Source organism: Eublepharis macularius, chromosome 5 (genome assembly GCF_028583425.1).
Source record: "Eublepharis macularius isolate TG4126 chromosome 5, MPM_Emac_v1.0, whole genome shotgun sequence".
NCBI classification, from domain to species: domain Eukaryota; kingdom Metazoa; phylum Chordata; class Lepidosauria; order Squamata; family Eublepharidae; genus Eublepharis; species Eublepharis macularius.
Genome location: NC_072794.1, coordinates 130,638,190 through 130,660,226, shown reverse-complemented (window position 1 = coordinate 130,660,226; position 22,037 = coordinate 130,638,190). Strand labels below are relative to the sequence as shown.

The 22,037-nt window shown below is 47.1% G+C and overlaps 1 protein-coding gene across 1 annotated transcript in view; it reads right to left on the bottom strand.

Annotated features, from left to right (window-relative positions):
- The window catches only part of KDM5B (lysine demethylase 5B), a 111,636-nt gene that overhangs the window by 9,874 nt on the left and 79,725 nt on the right, over positions 1 to 22,037 (bottom strand). The window contains exon 25 of the mRNA XM_054979489.1: positions 12,295 to 12,406. Within this exon, the coding sequence (XP_054835464.1) occupies positions 12,295 to 12,406 (112 nt within the window). The remainder of the gene's footprint in view (positions 1 to 12,294; positions 12,407 to 22,037) is intronic.

Below are 22,037 nucleotides of genomic sequence, written 5' to 3'. Positions count from 1 at the left end.
CCCTTGCAGCTGGGGTACAGAGTGGTCATGCTCCAGGCACAGGGGATGGATGATGATCACACAGGGAAGAACATTGCTGCCACGATCAAGACTGGGCTGAGGGAGTAGGCGCCTGGGGGTGATTTTGTCCATAGCATCATGGTCACCGATGCAGGAAGCAACATGCTGGCAGCCCTGAGAGAGGCATCCCTCGATGGCCTTGTCTGCCTGGCACATAAGCCACACCTGATCTTGGTGGATGCTCTTGGGCTAGGTAGAAAGGTCAAGGCCACCTGGGACCATGGAACGTTGTCCCTGTGTTTCTCGTTGGACATCTGCCAGTGTCTGACTTTGCACTTCTCGTGCAGTGTGAAGTCTTCACATGAGCTGCTCCAGAGGCAGGGGGGTCGATCCCAAGCACTACCTGTAGCAGGACATGCCCACCCGCTGGAACTCTACCTATGACATGGTTAGTCGTCTGGTGGAGCAAAAAAACCCAGTCCAGGACATCATGTCATCTGTGGCTATTATGTGGGAGAGAGAAGAGGTCAGCATCAGCTATGCGGACTGGTTGGCCCTCTCCCAGATGGTCCATGTCCTTAAGCCCTTTAAGGACGCCACTGAGCTCCTATGCTCATACCAGTCCACCCTGGGACAGGTCATCCTCCTGATCTACAGGCTGGACCGGGTGCTGGTCAATGAACTGGAGAATGAGGACGATCTTGCCCCCTGGTCTGGGACTTGGTCAGGAGGTTGCAGACAGGCCACCCACTTGCATCCTCTCTGCCAGGAGCAGCTGTACAGACTGGCCAGCATATGTGACCCCTGGATAAAGGGCAGCATCGCCATGTGGGACGGCCAGCTGCAGGACTGGAAGAAGGTTCTGCGCAGAGCAGTGCACAGGTATCGGGCACAGGAAGCGGGACAGAGGGTTGAGGGTGTGGCGGGGTGGTGGTGGTGGAGGAGCAGGAGGCTGTAAATGATCCGGCCGTCCCCAGCCATGACAGCCCTCCCAATAGGAACCTCTGGTCATATTCAGTGGGCTGTGTGGTGGACGCCAGCAGGGTTGGTGCATCTGTCAGGGCGGAGGACTCGGTGGGGGCCATGGTGCGAGAGTACCAAGCTCACCAAGTCCCCCCCCACACACACACACATCAACCCCCTGAAGTATGGGGCATGAAAATCTGCCATCCGGCCAGACCTCTCCATCATGGCCACTAACATCCCCTCCTGCCCTCCCACAAGTATCCAGAGTGAGTAAGTATTCTCCCACCTGGGAGACCTCCGTTTCTGCTGCGCATGTCTGCACCCGGACCTGGTGGAAATGTTGTCCTTTATTAAGGTCAACCTCCCCCTGCTTGGGTACCCCTCCCTGGACCTGGACTTGTCTGGGCCCTGAGCCACCCCAGATCAATGTGTGTCTGCCCTCCTACCGCCAGGCTCCAGGGAAAACTTCCTCCTGCGCTCCTGTTGTGAGGACTCAGTCACTCACTCTTTGTTTTATTTAATCCTTCACTCTTGTTTTCTGCCATCTTCCTGCATGGGAAGGTGTCTAAGTGCTACTGCTGATTTGTTGGGGGGCTCAGGGTCAAAGCACAGTGGGCACCTCCCCTGGAGGCTCATGCAGGACAACGTTTTGCTTTTGTTCCTCCTTTCTCTTGCTTTGAGCACCTGTCCGTATGCTGTTTTGGCACCAGTCTCGGGGCCACAGCCTGGCTCTGGGGCAAAGCTGAATGTGAGCATTTTGTGGGCATTTCTCCTGGAGGCTCACACAGGACAACCTTTTGTTTTTGTGTCTCTGTGCTGTTTGGCACCTGTCTCGGGGCCACAATCTGGCTCTGGGGCAAAGCTGAATGTGGGCACCTCCCCTGGAGGCTCACGCGGGAAAACCTTTTGTTCTTGTTCCTCCTTACTCTTTCTTTGAGCACCTGTATCAAACAGCAAGGTGTCTGTGTGCTTTTTGGGTGCCAGTCTCGAGGTCACTGCTTGGCTCTGGGGCCAAGCTTATAGGGATCCTCCCCCAAGGGCTCACAGGACTGATATTCTTTCTTGGAGCACCTGTCCTTAATAGTAACAGGTCTGTGGGTTATGTCCCCCCTGTGCCAAAAGTAAAGTGGTCCACCATCAGGCTCTGTCTGGGCCACTCTCACATCCTTGAGGGGGAAGGCCATGTCAGTCGGTCTGTAGCACTGTCAAATCTCACGGGGGAGCTGTTTCAATTATGTGTTGCTGTAGGTACTGCTGCAAACCAAAGAGCAGGAGGAATCTGTCAATGCTGCCAACTCCAACTAGTGGGTTTTACTGGTAGAAAGCGGAGTCTTATTTTGAACACTGGTCCCTCTTGAGAGGGTGTGGAGGGCATCTGTCAGTACCGCTATATCCAGAGGATGGGTTCTGTCGGTGCTGGCAGCCACACAACTCCTGAGCATGAGGGACAGGCATAGCTCAGCTGTGCTGGCCTGCTGTCTCCATGCAGTGGACTGTCTCCTCCCCTCCTCAATATGGGGCAGGGGTTCTGCTGGTGCCACCATGTCCGGCAGCTGGGTTCTGTGGGTCCCAGTTGGTCCCTAGCAGGGGAGAAGGGCATAGTTCAGCTGTGCTGCCCTGTGGTCTCCATGCAGACCAGAGGCCTTATTTTGCGAACCAGTGCCACCTGGAAAGGTGTGACCAGTGAGCATGATTCCGTTGTGTGACTCTGCTGTCCCAGGGTGAGGAAGAGCCTACCCCAGGCATGTAGAATTTCCTCCCCCCAAGGGGGAGGCGTCCATCCGTGCTGCTAGGGCAGGTATTGCATGCACCGCTCTGTCCAGGCGACTGTTTCTTCCCCTCCAAGCATGGGGGCAGGGGTTCTGCCGGTGCCACCACATCCAACAGATGGATTTTGTAGGTCCCTGTTGGTCCTTTGCAGGGGGGAACAGCAAAATTCGCCTCTGCTGCCCTGTGGTCTCCGTGCAGAGTCCTTATTTTGAGAACCTGTGCCGTCTAGAAAGATGTGCAGGTGACCGGGGTGAGGGAGATTGCCCACCCTGGGCATGTAGAATTTCCTCCCCCCAAGGGGGAAACGTCCATCCATCTGTCCCACCCACCCATGCAAGTCCCGGGGTGAGGGGAGATCCCCCCGGGCATTTCAAATTTCCTCCCGTCCCACCCACCCATGCACATCCCGGGGTGAGGGGAGACACCCCCAGCATTTAGAATTTCCTCCCCCCCCCCTGCAAGGGGGAGACATCCGTCAGTCCATCCCACCCATCCATGCATGTCCCGGGGTGAGGGGAGACAACCCCCGTGGGCATGTTTAGCATTTCCTCCACCCAAGGGGGAGGCGTTCATCCATCTCCAACCCTCCCATGCACATCCATCTGTTCCATCTACAGCAAGGTGTCTGTGTAGTGGTTTTGGCCTCTCCCGTTCTCGGGTCCACTGCCTGGATCTGGGGCAAAGCTAAGTGGGCTCCTCGCCCAAGGGTTTGCAGTGCGCAGGTCTGTAATAGAGGCCACGTCCTCTCTGTGGGGGGGGGGTCATGATGTCTCAATCGTGTGCTGTGGCAGGTACTGCCATAGCCCAAAGAGGGGTAGGTAGACATCCGTCCAGCCAGTGGATCAAGGGGATGACCTGTCCCAGGGAGTAGAGGAGATGGGTGGTGTCCTCATCCTCCCCCAAAGGGGGAGGCGTCCATCTGTCCATCCCACCCACCCATGCACATCCCAGGGTGAGGGGAGACTCCCCCAGGCATTTAGAATTTCCTCTGCCCAAGGAGGAGGCATCCATCCATCCCATCCACCCATGCATGTCCCGGGGTGAGGGGAGACCGCCCCCCCAGGCATTTTTAGAATTTCCTCCCCCCAAGGGGAGTGCCACTACATCTGGCAGGTGGGTTCTCATCAGCCACCACCAGTCCTCCTCAGAATGAGGGCTGGGCATCTTTCCATCCTCGATGCTTCTCCCCCAACCAATGTGGGACAGTATCCATAGGTGCTGCCATGTCCGTAAGGTGGATTCTGCGGACAGGCAGTGGGCAAGAGTCCGTCCCATCAGAGTACCGTCCCCCAACCTCTGTCCATTCAGTGCTGCCATATCTGGCTGGTGGGTTTCGTCAGTGGCTGCCCCCAAAAGTGGGACTTATAAAACCCACATGCGAGATGTGGTGTGTGCCCCTTAGGGCCCAAGGGGGTGTTGTGGGCCACCCCCGAGCCCATAGGTGGGGGAGAAGGCCCCCCATAAGAGTGGGTCTTAGAGTAACCTCCCCACAAGAGAGGGAGGCATCCGTCTATCCGTCCGTCCCTTGCTGCCACGTACGGCAAATACAGACTAACACAGCTAACTCCTCTGGATCTCCTCCCCCCCAAGAGGGGGAGGCATCCGTCAGTGCTGCCATATTCAGCAAGCACGCTATGTCTGCGATGAGGGGTGGCCACCGACAGAACCCACACGCTGTCTCTGGTGGGCACCCCTGAGGGCACAAGGGAGGTGCAGGCCACCCTGTCCACGAGCCTGTTCCCCACAGGGGGTCAGAAGGGAGGCCGTTGGCTCCGCTGACCACTTCTCCGGGCTGCTAGGAGGGGCAACCACCAAGAGAACTCACACACCATATTTTGGGGCTGCCCCTGAGAGCACAAGGGGGTGTGGACAGCCCCAGGGGGGCACAAGGGAGGCTGATCACCTCCCGGGTCCACGAGGAGGGGCAACCACCAAAAGAACCCACACGCTGTATTTGGGGGCAGCCCCTGAGGGCAAAAAGGGGTGTGGGCCACCTCACCGCCAAGCCCATTGGCCACAGGGGAGCACAAGGAAGGCTGATCACCTCCTGGTTCCATGAGGAGGGACGGCCACTGAGAGAACCCACACACCATCCCTGGTGGGTGCCCTTTAGGGCGCATCTCAGCATGAATGGTGGGGTTTTGGAGAAACATCCAGCTCGTCCTCCACATCCCAAACTCTTGGGACTGTTCCTGTCTGCCATCCACCCCTCACTCCATCTTCCCAAACCAGCTCCACACCATGGCCAGTCCTTCGTCCTCCTCTGATCCAGCAACTCTCAGTCCTCATTTCAGTCATGCACTCTGGCACAGCACTTCCCTTCCCATTGACCTTCCTGATCAACGTATTGCAAACTGGGAGGGCGGGTAGAGGAGAACCTGCTGAAGTCTCCTTGCGAGTTTGGCATCTCCGGGTATGAAGGGGGCCATTGAAATGCCCCGGGTTCTGATGAATCACAAAACTACCGAATTGTTTCAGCAAATGTCAATTTCATGAAATTTTGCGATTTGCGATTCGTGGATTGTGATAAAACACAAAACTCTCATTTGGGGTTTTTCCATTTCATGCCCATGTCTATTCCCCAGCTCTGTTTCCAATGCTAGCTTATGTTTGGAATCTGGCCTGATAAAGAATTGAGGCCAAGGTTAATTTGGCCTCCCTAAATTTATGGCTTAAGCTAAGTCATTTTCCTTTTGATATCACATCATTAATATTCCTCACTCAAGGCAGTCCATCAGAAGTTAAACTTGTTAGGTTTTTCCCCTAAGTCCCTCCAAATAATGTCCCTGGAGCAAGCCAGGGCCATAATCAAGCAAAGGGTCTACGACACTGAAGGGCAGGGAGATATCAACAGAGTCCCACATTTTTTGGCTCCAATGAAATTGCTCTATGTTGTCACTGCAGCAGCCTACCTGTCCTCATTGGAGATTCCATCCTACTGCAGGGCCTTCTCTATGGCCAGATGTAATGTTTTCCTCTCTGCAGTTGTCGAGGGATGTTACAAAAAGATTGCAATGGCAGAGAGGGTCTGTCCCTGCGGAACAGGCTTGGTCAAGTCTATAGAAAACAGAGTTGTGCTTACCGTAACTACTGTTCATTGACGTCTTCTGTGCAGACACACATGGGACTGCGCCTGCGCAGGCCTGCCGACCGGATTTTTCTTTTCTAGCCAACGTCCACTAGGGGGCGCCCGTACGCACCAATGCGCCTGCGCGGCTTTTCCCGCCCAAGCGACATTGGGCGACGTCGCCCCCTTCCCCTCAGTTTCTCCTTTGCCGCCGAATGCCTTCACATTATCTGGAAGAACACAGCGGGGTAGGAGGGAGGGTTTGTGTGTCTTCACAGAAGACGTCAATGAACAGTAGTTACGGTAAGCGCAACTCTGTTTTCACTGTCCATCTTCTGTGCAGCCCCACATGGGAGACTCACAAGCCACTTACCCAGGAGGCGGGCATGTGTTCTCATTGAAAAAGAGACTAAAGTACTGCCTGACCAACAGCAGCCTCTTTACTTTCCCACACATCTAGAGCATAATGTTTAGCAAACGTGTCGGAAGACGACCACGTTGCAGCCCTGCAGATATCTTGCAAGGGCACTCCCCTAAGGAAGGCCGCAGAGGAAGCTTGTGCCCTAGTGGAATGAGCTTTTACTTCCAAAGGGCAAGGTAACTTAGCATGCGAGTAGCAAGCCCTAACAGTTTGAGTAACCCAGCGAGAAATTGATTGAGCTGTAGCAGCTTTTCCCTTCCTGGGCCCATAATAGCACACGAATAGTTGTTTGGCACATCTAAACTGTGAGGTACCTTGAAGGTAAAATAAAATAGCCCTTCTCACATCCAAGGAATGCAAGGCCCTTTCAGAGTTATTAGAAGGGTCAGGAAAAAAGATAGGCAGGACAATGTCTTGTGAGGTATGAAATTGAGTGGAGACTTTGGGTCTAAAACGAAGGTCAGGTCTCAGAACCACTTTATTTTGATGGACCTTCAAAAAGGGAGGATCCCACCTTAGGGCCGCCAATTCGCTAACTCTATGGGCAGAGGTAATAGCGATCAAGAAAACCACCTTAAAGGACAGCCATTTTAATTCACAAGTAGCCAGGGGCTCAAAGGGTGACTTCATAAGCCCCGCTAACACCACTTGCAATGACCATTGAGGAACAATTTCCTTGACTTGTGGAAACATGTTATACAACCCCTTTAAAAAAGATTTCGACAGGCTGTGGGAGAAAACTGTTTTCCCATCTATCGTAGGGTGGAAGGCTGAAATGGCCGCCAAATAAACTTTAACAGAGGAATTAGAAAGTCCTCTGTCCTTTAGAGACAGAAGGAACTCAAACACAGATGACAGATGGCAATCCCAAACATTCACTCCTTTGTCATTAGCCCAGGTCTCAAAACGCTTCCATTTAGCAGAGTATGACCTGCGAGTAGTGTCCCTACGTGCATTCAGTAAAATCTCCGCTACTCTGTCAGACATCCCTTCCGACCCAGAATGTGCCAAGCAGTGAGGTTCAGTTTGGGTAGGTCGTGATACCAAACCCCTTTGTCGGACAGAAGGTCCGGGTTCAGAGTGAACCGATAATATGACCCTTGTGAAAGCTGCATGACATGTTGGAACCAAGCTTGTCTGGGCCAAAAGGGCGCAACTAGAATTATGTGAGGCCCATCCCTCTGAACTTTGCTGATGATTCGAGACAACAGCGGGAACGGAGGGAAGGCATAAAACAGGTGCCCTGTCCAGCGTATCTGGAACGCATCCCCAAGGGAGTGGTGACCTAGACCTCCCCTGGAGCAAAAACGTGGGGCCTTCTTGTTGTCCTCTGATGCAAAGAGGTCTATGTCTGGGAACCCCCAGTCCAAAAAGATGGCGTTCAGGTAGTTGTCTGCTATGGTCCATTCGTAACTGTCGGACCGCATACGACTCAGTTTGTCCGCGATGACATTTGTGGTGCCAGGAATATGGACCGCATGAATGAACACGCCTCTGTCCATGGCCCATTCCCAAATCCAAACGGCCTCGTCGCAGAGGGCCTTGGAGGTAGTGCCCCCTTGCTTGTTCAGGTAGAACATCGTGGTGCAATTGTCCTTGAGTACCTGAACAGCTTTCTGCTGCAGCGTGTCTGCGAACACGATAAGGGCATAACGGACCGCTCTCAGTTCTAGCAGGTTAATGTGATCTTCCCTTTCCTGCTCTGACCAAACCCCATGTGCCCTAAGGGTTCCACACTGGGCTCCCCATCCTATCGTGGAGGCATCAGTCGAGATTGTGATCTCGGTTTGGATGGCCCCAAATGCAGTACCCCCAAGGAGATTAGCCTCATCAAGCCACCATCGTAAGGCATGGAGAATCCCTCTAGGGATGGAATACCACTTGTTCTGGGATTCGTGTTCAAAATCATGAACAGAGAGGAACCACAGTTGGAGAGGTCGCATGTGCAACCGGGCCATAGGAGTAACTGCTGTAGAAGAGGCCATAAGGCCCAGTAGTCTCTGGATAGCAGTTACCGACTGGAACCTACATCTCAAAAAGAGATTCACCATCCTGCCAATCTTTAATGCACATTCCCTGGGTAGAAAACCTCTATTTACATCGCCATCCAGTTCCATACCGATAAACAGTATTCTCCTGGAAGGGATAAGGTTAGATTGTTTGAGGTTAACCAAGAGCCCTAACCAGGAGCAGGTAAGCATCACCTTATGAATTTGGACCCGGAGTGCATCAGCAGAGGGTGCTGCCAAAAGCCAATCATCAAGATAGGGATAGATGGTACAAACTTGTTCTCTCAAATATGCCACTACAACAGCCATACATTTAGAAAAAACTCGGGGGGCTGTTGACAGTCCAAAAGGGAGTACCTGATAATGGTAGGCCTTATTGTTACAAAGGAACCTAAGGTATTTCTTATGATTAGGATGGATGGCAATATGGAAGTATGCGTCCCTGAGATCCAGGACGGCGAACCACATGTCCTAAGGCATTAACTGGAGGACTGTATTTAAGGTAAGCATTCTGAACCGCTTAACGAGAACGAATTTATTCATTTCTCTCAGGTCTAAAATGGGTCGTACACCTCCATCCTTCTTGTCTACAAGGAACATCCTAGAGTAAAAACCCAAGAGGGGGTCATGAGGGAGTACCTCCTGTACGGCCCCCTTCTGCAGCAGTGTTACAACCTCAGCCTGCAACTTATCAGAAGAGGATTGTACTGAGTGGTCAGGAAGAGACAACACTGGGTAAACATCAAACTGAATTTTATAACCAACTGTAACAATGTTAAGAACCCAACTATCAGTGGTAATCTCTGCCCATGCTGAGGCAAACTGAGCCAATCTGTTTCCAAACACGACAGATTGTTCAAATTCTAGTCAGAACTGTTTAGGTTGAGTTGCTGACTCTTTGGCATCGTGGGCTTGTTGACCGCGACGTGGGCAGTAGCTAGGCCTCCGGCGCTGAAAAGAGCTCGCAGGGGGCTGGAATTGCCTGTAGGACCCATAACGTGGATACGGTTGATATCTCTGCTGTCGACCACGATAGCCCTGCGAGGAACGATAATGGAATCGATTCTCGGTGAATGGCCTGGCTGGGAGAATACCGTAGGAACGGGCTGTTAGTCGATCTTTACGTTTTTGTGACAGGTATTCATCCGTTTTCGATGAAAACAGAGATTGACCCTCAAAGGGTAGATTTTCCACTTTGTTTCGTGTCTCGACAGGTAATGCAGTCATGCGGAGCCACGCATGTCTGCGGAGCACGATCGAAGATGCTAATTCTCTTGCAGATGTGTCAACCGTGTTGCGGCCAGCATTTATTTGTTGTCGTGACAGTCGTAGGGCCTCATCAAGCACTACTTTTGCCAACACTTTCTGGTCTGCCGGAAGCTTTTCCATGAAGACTGCCATGCGATTCCATAGGAAAATTTGATAGGCACCCATGATTGCCGAATAGTTAGAAATTTTGAGTGTCAGGGCAGCAGACGAGTATAATTTCTTGCCCAACGAATCCAGCTTTCTGCTCTCTTTGTCGACGGGTACAGCATAGGACCCTTGGCGCTGACGGGTCTGCATCTCCTCAGTAATGAGGGAAGAAGGCGGTGGCTGTGCAAAGAGATATGTACAGACGTCATCTCTTGTCTTATACAGAGCTTCTAGTTTACGAGATGTTGGGTAAACGGAAGCCTGTTTGTCACAGATTGTGGTAATGATTTCCACCAAACCTTCAGTGAACGGGAATGCAATGGTTTGAGGATTCCCAGACTGGACCTACTGTAGAATCTTATCCTTTGGTTTCGGATCTACAGCCGAAATCTCAATATTCAAAGAACGGGCCATTCGGATCATCTGCTCAGTATAGAGCTGGTAGTCCTCCGAAGGTGAAATACGACCAGTCCCAATAATGATGTCATCAGGTGACGGGTCAGACGGAGGGCTAGGGCTTGGACCTTGGTAAGGCTCAGGCTGCTGGTAGGGCGAAACATGCCCAGGAGAGCCATAGTGGGAGAACTCACTCCGAGTGTCACCCCAACACTCTCTGCCAAAGGACAGAGAATAGGATCTGTGAGACCTTGCATAAAGGGAACCTTCCCTTTCATATCCACTCCTAGGCAAGCAATAAGGTAGATTCTCTCTACCAGAGTAGTCACCAGCAGACCACTTATGGGCCACACGAGGTGAAGCGTCGGGCAGGTCACCATCATCAGCAGAGGAATGGTACGACGGAGACGACAGGTGCAGTGAAGGAGTCGTGGGCTTCTCCCAGAGCACCTCATCAGTTTGGACGGAAGTCGACTGTCTGTGCTTCGACTTCTTTTTAGCCTTCTTCTCGCCTTTGGAGGCTAAGCCCTGGTCGGCGCTCCAACTCCGGTCCACCGGATCCGGCGATACCAAAGTAGGCAACGGATCCGAAGCCTTGGGTTCCGACCTGGCACTAGTCTTCGGACCCAGGCTAAGGCGAGTCGATTCCGTAGGCTTTGGAGCTGACGGTGTCGATTCCGTTGTCGGTTCCAACGACTTAGGAGCCAATCCGGCCAGAATGTTCGGATCCGATGAAGTCCTCTGTACCTTCGGAGCCGGAGTGGAGGGCGGTTCCGACCTCGTCGGAGACTTGGAACGGTGTCGTCGCTTCAGAGTCGGATCCAACTTCGGGGTTTGATGTTTGTGAACCGAAGTGGAGCCCGAAGCGTCTTTCGGATCCGAGGTCGGAGTCGGAGCTTGTCGGAGCCGATCTGGCGAGCGGGAGCGAGAGGTGGAAGTGGAGCTACGAACAGATTGTCCGACCACCGAAGGGGTTTCGGCCGTCCCACTAACTGGCAGTGGCCCCCCAGGGGTATCTGGGGCTCCTGACACCCGCATAGCCCTCCTCCAAAGCACGGCATTCAACCTATTCGTCCTCTCAGCCCTGGCCTTAGGCGTGAACCGCTGACAATGCTCACATCTCTCGACGACGTGTCCTTCACTCAAGCACTCGAGGCAAACGGAATGGCCATCCGTTCTCGTCATTTTTGTCGAACAGGTCGAACAGCGCTTAAACAGCGACTTCTCAGACATACTTGACAGAGAAAACGATCTCTCTCACAAAAAACGAACGATCTCTCTCACAAAATGGCGTTTCTTCTCACAGCGGACAGCTAGATCTTCACCGGTCGGCGGCAAAGAAGAAACTGAGGGGAAGGGGGCGACGTCGCCCAATGTCGCTTGGGCGGGAAAAGCCGCGCAGGCGCATTGGTGCGTACGGGCGCCCCCTAGGGGACGTTGGCTAGAAAAGAAAAATCCAGTCGGCAGGCCTGCGCAGGAGCAGTCCCATGTGGGGCTGCACAGAAGACGGACAGTGAACACACACTGCTTCACTGCAGTTTCTACCAGGAAGCACATGAGAAAATTAGGATGTTTCCTACCTGCTCAGTTTTGGAAATAACTAAGAAGCTATTATCTGATGCAACTCCAGACTTCACATGTGGTTGCGCTAGATTCCTTGCTATAGCACTTAGAACATGCAAGGCTCAATTACAGAGGGCATTGGACACATGATACTAGCGTCCTTCAGGTTTTATTTGTTTCTCTGAGCTTGACTTTTAAATTTTTAACTTTAAATTTTATATTGTTTTTATATTTTTATATTTACACCAGTAAATCCAACTGAGTTGATTCATCACAGAATGAAACCAAAGATTTTTACAGCCTATGTCTTTGGTTCATTTCAAGCTTTCTTTGATACTGACACTGTTCTTTTATGTACTTCGTAGATTCATTTAGGCTGTTATTGTGCTGGTTATGTACCGCAATAAACATTTTGGATTTGAATCACTCGAGTTCCCTATAAGCACATTATAAGCAATTTTGATTAAGCAGAATAGAAACAAACATCAAGTCACTTGCTTCCACTCTGCCTATCAGGAACCAAAATGAGCGCCCATTCTGTATGGGTTTTTTTTTACAGAAGGAATATCTTCAGGTTCCGCCTGATATGCGGAAGCCTCCCTCTTTACTGGGGCTGGTCCGACTATGCTGCTTTCATTAGTGATATGAGAGTCATGCATTTTATTGTTAAAAGGAATAACACTTACCATGAAGGGGGATGCAGTTTTGTCCTATAGAAAATGGCGAGTGTAAATGCATGGGCCTGTTATTCCAATCATGAGGCAAAGAAAAAGAGGTAGCACCAATTGTCTGTGATACCTAATGAAAGAGAAGCAATTAAACACAATATTTTTTTCCTCCAACATAATCTGAACTTGAATAGTAATGGTATTCAAATGTACTTTTAATTAAATTATAAATTAAAATGATCTTCTGTAATTAAGATTTTACAAAGATACATGCATGCCAATTATAAAAGACAGGAGTGTTTTTCATTTAACCAGACGGATCAAAAACAACAAGCTGGAGTGAGGAGGCAAAAAATTACAGATCCATCAACCTAATTTCTATCATACATAATTTGGTAAAAAGCACTGTCAAATCTAGAATTATTAAATGCACAGAAGAACAAGCTTTTCTTTGACAACAGTGAGCAGTTTCTACAGTCTTGCCTCCCCAAACTTCCAGAACTTTTGTGAGTATCAAATATAGATTGGGGTAGTCTGACAGATATATACCTAGATTTCTAAAAACCTTTTGATAAAATCCCTCTTTAACCTAACACTCAGAGAACAAGAGTACAGGTCCTCTTATGGATCATTAACAGGTTATAGAACATGATTGAGAGAAAATACAATTTTCACAATCAAGTGGAATAAGCACTTTGCCTCCCTGGATTTGTATTGGGGCTGGTCTTATTTCAGTATAGGCTGCATACACACTCATTGGAACAAGAGCTGATGTTTTTGCTGCAGGGTGAGATCTGCTCTCCTACAAACAGGGCCAGATCTAGGGTTGCTGGCACCCAGCGCATGCTCCCAGCGCTGCATGATGACGTCACTTTCATGACGTCATCACGCAGGGGCAGGCATGCCGCCCATGCAGCAAGCTGAGCACCCTAGCGCACCGCGGAGCTGGCAGCGGCGGCAGCACGGGCGTGTGCTGGGGCAGCTGGCTTGCTGCAGGGGCAACTGAGCACAGGGCTGGGAGGCGCTCTGCGCGGTTTGCCTGCCCCACTGATGGGGCAGCTGGCTTGCCGTGCATCCCTGTCCTGCACGCGCAGCAAGCCAGCTGCCCCATTGGCGGGGCAGGCGGAGGGCCTCCCAACCCTGCGCTCAGCCACCTGCGCTGCCACCGCCAGCTCTGGCATGCTTCTGGTAGCTGGGGACACTGGGGGCAGGCTGCCCTCCCTCAATCTGGCCCTGCCTACAACCTCCTCATTACTGTCACTTGTACCTGGCTCTGGTTCAAAAGCTGATTTTTGCTACTTTTCCTTGCTCTCTACTTCATGTGAGCTGTCCTTTGTCATTGCCTGGTAAGGTTTACACTTACAGTTCCAAAATCTCTGCAAAGGTATGGGGAGGGGACCTATTAGTATGGTCTGCCAAGGAAGCAGATAGATCTGAGTGAATTCCTGACATGCCTTGGGGACTGTTTAGCTAGCAGAGTTGGGGCTCCTGTCCATGTCCTAGTAGATTTGTGGAATATGGAAGTAACCAAAGCAACTGATACAAATTGCTCCCAATCATCCACCACTTTCCTGCCAAGCTCAGGTAGCTCTGCAGTCTGCAGATGAACTCAGGGTATTGAAAAGGGTCAGTAAACATTTAGAGTGCAAATGAAGGAAAACCTGCAGAAAGTCTGATAAGAACATAAGAACATAAGCAAAGCCATGTTGGATCAGGCCAGTGGCCCATCCAGTCCAACATTCTGTCACACACAGTGGCTAGAAATCCAGTGCCATCTAAAGGACTGTCAGTGAGGCCAGGACACCAGAAGCCCTCCCACTGCCTTCCTTCCAGCACCAAGACAACAGAGCACCACCTCCCCACAAAGAGAATACCATTTATCTCCTGTGGCTAATAGCCACTGATGGACCTCTGCTCCATATATTTGTCCAGTCCCCTCTTGAAGCTGGCAATGCTTGTAGCTGCCACCACCTCCTGCTGATCACACACTGGTTAGAGCACATCATTGTGCCTACCTATTCAATGACAACGATGGTGGCAGAGTTGCAATATTTCTCTGTTAGAACATGTCTGCAGCATCTAGGCAAAGTATTTCAAGCAGTGAGAGGACATATTAGAAAAGCCCCTGATGAGCCTCCGTGACTTTGTTAGTATATTATAGATAGAATTGCTCATATCTGTGACAATTTGGATGCCATTATTATAGTATATCAATCTCAGAAAGTCATAAAACCATAAGCAGAGCCTGTTGGATCACACTACTTATTGATCTATCTAGTCTAGCATACTGTGTTTTACACAGCGGCTAACTAGTTGCCCTGGAGGACTAAACAAGCATGGCATAGCTGGCAACGCCATCAGAGCACAGTCTTACCAAGTTATGATGAATTTTATTTGGTATAGCATGGGACATGTTGCTTGGGGAGGAGCATCGTACCTCATTGATGCTTGGCCCTTTATCATCTTGGTCCCAGAGTGAGCCAGAGAGAATTGTACAGATAGATCTTAGGAGAGGTAAATGTATCATTGAGGGAGGAAGTAATTCCATCTGCCTTGAAAAAGAGAGTACCAAGGTTCCTCCTTATGAAGCCCTCCTTGGACCCCAAAGATTGCCCAGTGGCAAATATCTTCTTTTTGGGTCAAATGCTTTGAGTCAGTAGTAGCCATCCAACCGCATGTGTCCTTAGAGGAAATTATCTGGGACCCATTTCAGTTGCTGGCGATGGAACAGCAACTGCCATGATTGAACTGGATGACACTCTTTGTTGGGAGGAAACAAGGGGTATGCACCCTCATTAATTCTCGTGGACAAATCTGCAGCATTTGCTAAATTTAATGAAGCTATCTGTCTGGATCAGTTGATAGAAGTGGGGATGTAGGCACCATGTTTCAGTGGTTTTGATCATTATTATTCTCCCTACCATTTCCTTTGGAAGGAAACATTAATGCACAGCAGAGATCCCAAGGGAGGGCCTTTCAACAGCAAGACCAGGGCAAAATTAACACAATCATGAGATAACACCTCAGCCTTCAAATGGAGGTCCCTCTTAATAGCAATAGAGAGTCCTGCAGAGCCTCTTCCCTTACTATAAACCTTAATCGCGGGGGAATTAAATATAACGAAACCATCCAACGTAGGAGGGGCTGACTCCAATGCCCAGGTCTCTTGGAGTAGTAATATCTCTGAGTTACTAAAAAATCTTATAAATTCAGGGTCAGATTGTTTATTCCACATGCCCTATGTTCCATGACAAGAACCTTAGGTGTCAGGAATCTGAATTGATCATATCCAGCACACCCTCAGGATCATAATAAACACAACCACACCCCTTATTAATCCCTTGTTCCTTCTCTATCACCCCTCTCTTCGTAACCAAACTCACAATGTGAGAATGTGAACCAGAGACCCCTGAGATATCGTTAATAGCCCCCAATTGCTTTTTTTGTTCATTAACAGTTGATAAATTCCCCAAGCAAGAAGTACTGTCCAAAATGCCTGGATCATCCTGCAGGAGTGTTTCCGCTTCCATTTGTCCTTCAGCTTCTGTGTTAAAAATACCAATCTTTCAATTAAATCTTGTTATTTACTTTGGAGTAAATTTCCGAATGAACTCAAAAGTCCTTCCTCCAAGGAATTTGCTAGAAACCTACTAGGAGCTTGAGTCATAAGATCCATAAATTTATTTTCCTTCTCTGGAGCCACAGGTGATTGCAATTTGGTTGGCAGGCTTCCTATAGTTGGAATTGTATCATCCAAAGTTATTAAGTCCTTTTGTACAACGTCTGTTTCCATCCGTTCCTCAACTAAAGGTTCAAAAATAGGGTTTACCGAGTCAACACACTTAACAATCAAAGGCTTGATAATTAAGTTCACAAAAACCCTCACTGGGAAAACTCCTCTAGCACGAAACCTGTTTTCCCATTTATGGATTAAGGAGGGTAATTCTAGAAGAGGCAAAGGTAAGTAGAACCTTTTGAACCTGGCTAGGAGGATTAAGTTGCTGTATTTTCCCTGGCTGGCTGATTGGTTCCAGATGGTGGAGAATGGGGCACCATATTTCAGTAGTTCTGGTGCTAGGGTATCACTTCTTAACGTCTTGGTCCAATGAAATAATATTTGAAGGCACTGCTATGTGTGCCCCTAACATACTGAAGCTAGAGGGGATGTGCGGAGAAAGGCCATACCTCAGTGGTACAGCATTTGGTTTGCATGCAGAATGACCAGTTGAGTCCTTGACATCTCCAGTTAAAAAGATCAGGTATAGTGATGTGAAAGACCTGTGATGCTAGAGAACCAATGCAGGTCAGACTAGACAGTACTGACCTTCACAGGCCCATGGTCTGACTCAGTATATGGCAACTTCACGTGTGCATAAAAAAATAGGACCCTCTCAGGAATAGCACCTGTATTGCAGAACTCCTTCCTTATGACAGAAGATCACCTAGTGTCAAGTTTACATTCTTTTAAGTGCCAGGCAGATACATTTTATTTTCCCATGTGTTTTAGATCCCCTGTATTGTATTTGTAAGTACCACATCTGTTTTTAACCCTTGTTGAAGCTCTGTAAATATTTAATGGATTTTGTCAGTCTGATGTGTGAGAGACTCCTTATTTTTATGAACAGTGTTGATTTTGGGGGTTGGTGTTTTAAGATTTTAATCAGTTATTGCAATTCTAATATGCTGTAATCCATTTGTAGACACATGGGGGTATGAATACCTTAAATAAAGTAATTAAAAATCCTAGCTTCACAGATATACTAAGGTTATCCAGAAGAGAGATCTTGGGGTTATACTGCAAGCAATAGTGAGAAAGGCAAGCTCCATGTAAGGGATTATTTGGAAAGGACTGAAAACAATATGACCAATGGCACAGTATCTTTTACACAAGTCTATGTGCCAGTGCATCTACAGTACTGTACTCTGGATCCTAAGATTTTAAACTTTGTTCCATATATGGGGGTATTTCCTGCTTCTCTGTCTGCTCCCCTTCCCTGCATTGAAATGGTTGGAGGATCATCAGGATTTGTAAGGAATATAGCATGGGGGACCACATCTCAGCCTTTTTTGCACGGATTATTTTTCCGCTTTTGGCCCCATACCTCTTGGGGTTTCCTTCTGAATTCTGGACAATTAACTCCTCCTACAACTTTCAATGTGGTGTTTCAAAGATTATCTTCTGAATTTTCTTCCCACGCAGAAAACACAGGCAGAAAACTCGGAAGAGAACCCTTGAAACACTGCATTGAAATCTGAAGAGAGAGTTAATCACCTGAAATTTGGAAGAAAACCCCAAGAGGTATGGGGTCAAAAGCAGCAAAAACAGCTTGTGCAAAAAAGGCCCTCAAGTAGAGGAATCCATGAACACTGTGGTGTTACCCTTGTAGGCCTTTGGCTCATACAAGGGCTCCTACAGATCCAACTCTATGTATGGTCCTGGGTGTCCCACCTCAACACAGGTCTTGCAGAACTGGAAAAAAGTACAAGAAAGGATAATTTTTTAAACAAACGAACAAAGAGCTGAAGCACCTCCTTAAAAGGAAGGGCTAAAGGGTTGAGGCTTTAAACAACTATGGTTCTGTTCAGAAGTTCAGTTTGTAAAGATGCCTGGTTTAGACTAAGAAAGCACATGATAGAAGTTTATAAAACATGAATGGTATGGAAAGGGCGGACAGCAAACTTTTTTTTGCTCCATCGTAACATTTCAACCAAATGAAATTGATTAGATTTGAATCATGGGTTGTTTCCTCACGTTCTAAAAATAGCACAACACTCACCAAACACTGGTGGCTTCTTTGCATGATTTCTGACATTACTGGTTTACAAAACGGATGCAGGCAGTTATGATTCCATTTTCGTGCTGGAATCGATTCATAACTGCCTGCATCTGTTTTGTAAATGGGTGATGTCAGAAATTGGTAAGTGTTGCACTATTTTTAGAATGTGAGGAAACGGCCATTATATACTTTTTTAAAGAAGGACATATTTCTTAGGTGTTAGGCGGATTTTCAAGACAGCGCTTACTGGCAAAAAATTAATTGCAATAAATGCATGTGCTAACTGGAGGATGCATTTATTTCTATTCAAACCTTTTCCAAAAAGATACTTCTGTTTTCTAAAATGGCAAATAACTCTTAATTGGACCTGACATAATAGAGTGTCTTAAGAGAATGAGTTGGGATCCAGAAGGTTCCTAGATCGTGGCAGAGGCGAGATTTTAACTCGCTTGGTTGGTCATAGGCAAGCCACACTCACTCAGTCTCTGTTCTACTTCTCCAAGCACGATGTTGCCATCCTGCCTCCTTTTCAGGCATGCACAGTGTCCTCCTTAGGAAGGAGGCGACAGAACTGTGGTACCAACTGGTAAATCTAAAAGATCCTGAATGATGTTCTATGCACATACAGAACCATGAAGAAGGTTATGGTGACAATAACACTATTGTAAGAATAACATAATAATGTATGCACAGTACTTCAAACACTGAAAACACCATATACTTATTAAGTGTTATTGCTGATTACATTCCTTCTGTTAGTCAAATAATACGGGCTTAGTGCAGTAGTTCAAAACTGGATAAAATCTAGAATCAGGACCCTCATGGATACACAAAAGCAGTACTTCAATGGAGAGAGCAGCAGGACTCTAATCTGGAAAACTGCTCCCACTCCTCCACTTGAAGCCAGCTGGGTGACCTTGGGTCGATCACAGCTTTTCTAGAGCTCTCTCAGCCCCACCCACCTCATAGGGTGCTTGTTGTGGGGATAATAATAGCATACTTTGCAAACCGCTCTGAGTGGACATTAAGTTGTCCTGAAGGATGGTATATAAATCAAAAGTTATTATGCTATTATTATTATTGTCCTACTATACTACTATAAATGCAAGACAGTGGCAAGAAGCTGAACTACTGGAAGTTCCAGCACAGAAGATGTTATAAGACAAGATCAGATAATATGCTGGTATTTATCTGCTGACAAGGTTGCACTTATTCTGTCATCATATCTTAGAAATAGCAAGATTAATCTAAACAAATATTCACATCATAGAGTTAGGAACATTAAGACTGAGCTAGTTGGGCAGAGGTGAAAAAAGTCCGTGAAAAATTTCACTCCTTGCCAAAATGTATATACACATTCTAACCTTCATCCCATCCTGAGACATGCAGGTGTTGGAGGCTAAGAAAATTAGCCCCCCCTTCAACACTGATGTTGTGCAATGCCAGGTCCATAAATAATATGACTAAACCTCTGCAAGATGTTTTCACAGCAGCTAACATAGACCTGGTATGGACCTGGTATGCATGACTGAGACCTGGGTGAGGGAAGGCAAAACGTTTTGGGTGAGCTGACCCCCCCCCCCGAGATACTCAGTCCTTCATCAGTCCCAAATGGGTGGCTGGGGGGTGGGGGTGGCAATCCTTACTCGAGAGGCTTCCTCCTTCAGACTGCTCTCCCTGTCCCCGAGATCTCCGGCATTGATTGTGTGGACCTGGTGTGGAGTGCCAAGGAGAGTTTGGCTATCTTTCTGGTGTACCGACCACCAGCAGATACCCTGTAGCACCTGCTAGAGGAGGTGGTGGGGTGGGCCTTGGAGTACCCCAGGCTAAATGTGCTAGGGGACTTCAATGTCCATGTCTTTTTTTTTTCCTCAAAATTTTTTATTGGATTAGATTATAATATTATTCAAAACATGCATTACCCCCTTATAGATCTTTTTCTAACCCCCTCCCTTTCCTCCCCCCTTTTTGTTGACTTCCAACAGTTTTCCAACCCTAAGTCTATCTTCTTATTTAAGTACGTAATATCTCATATATCCTATTATACACACATTTAATACTCTTTTCTCTAAGCTTATTTAATCTCTACTAAAAATACTCTATAATATAAATTTCCCTTTGGATGCCTCAATTAAACCACATATCCTACATAAAATAATACTGGCATAATAATATATATTAGCAATCAAGATATTAAAAGATATAACATTGTATTCATTTTACTTTCCAATCACCTATGTTCTTTGCTTTCCACCATCATCCTAACTCTAATATTAGCTTAGACTCTAATACTCTATTACTCATCCATCTTTTGCTATTTTTGTTCTAGGCTTCTTTTAAATCTATAAGGTAATTGTTATATTCAAATATCTCTTACATACACTTTACTTAAACTATATATTGTAAATAATATCTAACTACCTTAATCTTATATATCCATAGTGAAACATCCATTATTTAGTACTCTATAGTTTTTGATTTTATCATAACTCCATTAATAGCTTAGATTTTTATAATTAAATTCCCCCCTCGGTAAAGTCACTTCTCTCTTCTTCTGTTACATTTCAATAATTCTCGAACTGCCACAGTTCTCCTTTCACGTCCCATTTTTTTTCTAAATATTGTTTCAATTTCTCCCAGTCTGCATTATACTGTCCTGGATCAAGATCTTTAAGTTTTCTGGTCATTTTATCCATCTCAGCCATGTACAACAATTTATACATCCAATCTTCTATAGTTGGTATTTCTTGTACTTTCCACTTCTGCGCATACAAGAGTCTCGCTGCTGTAATCATGTAAAATAACAATGTTCTATACTGTGTTGGAATACCTTCCATTCCCAAGTTCAGTAGCAACAATTCTGGGTTCTTATTTATTTGGGTTTGCAAAACCTCATTAATTGCTTCAATTATATCTCCCCAGTATTGCTTCGCTACCTCACAAGTCCACCACATATGATATAGTGATCCTTCATGTTTTTTACATTTCCAGCATTTATTTGACATGTTAATATTTCCTAATGCAATTTTCTTTGGTGTCAAATACCAACGATAAATCATTTTGTAAACATTCTCTTTAATACTTGTACAAGCCGTAGTCTTCAGAGTCGTTTTCCACAAATATTCCCACGCCTCCATTGTTATTTCTTTATTAAAAGTTTATAGCCCACTTCACCATCTGTACTTTTACTGTCTCATCTTCTGTAAACCATTTTAAAAGTACTTTATAAATCCTTGAGATTTCCTTTTTACCTTCTTGAAAAATTACCTCTTCTAGTTCTGAGTTCTCCGTTCTTATTCCTCCTTTCAAACAATCCGAATTGTAAAGACCTCTGATCTGTCTATATTGAAACCAACTGTAACATGAAGACAACTCCTCTGTTTTAATTCTCAATTTTGAAGATTCTACTTGAGTTATCTCCTTATAGGTTAAGCATTGCTGCTCATTATCGACAGTCCTCGGATCTATTACTTCATATGGAACCACCCAAGAAGGAATTCCGTCCTGTAGGTAATTTTTATACTTCTTCCAAATTGTGCTATTGAATATTATGACAAGCATTGTGATAGAGAAGTTGGTTTCTTCTTCGTGGACGCTGAGAAAGCATTTGACAACTTGAACTGGGACTTTATGTTTGCCACTATGGAAAAGCTGCAAATGGGTGAAAAGTTCATACGAGCAGTGAAAGAAATATATAGAGACCAGAGTGCAGCAATTGTGGTGAATGATGAGGTGACTAAAAAACTGACAATAAGTAAAGGTACAAGACAGGGTTTGTCACCTTTGTCACCATTGTTGTTCATCTTGGTTTTGGAAATATTGATGATTCAAATACGGGAAGACGATGCAATCCGAGGAATAAAAATAAAAGAGTTTTCCTACAAGGTCAGAGCGTTTGCGGATGATATAATGTTAATTGTGGATGATCCAATCGAGAATATGCCAAAGGTGATGGAGAAAATAAAGGAATTTGGAGACTTGGCT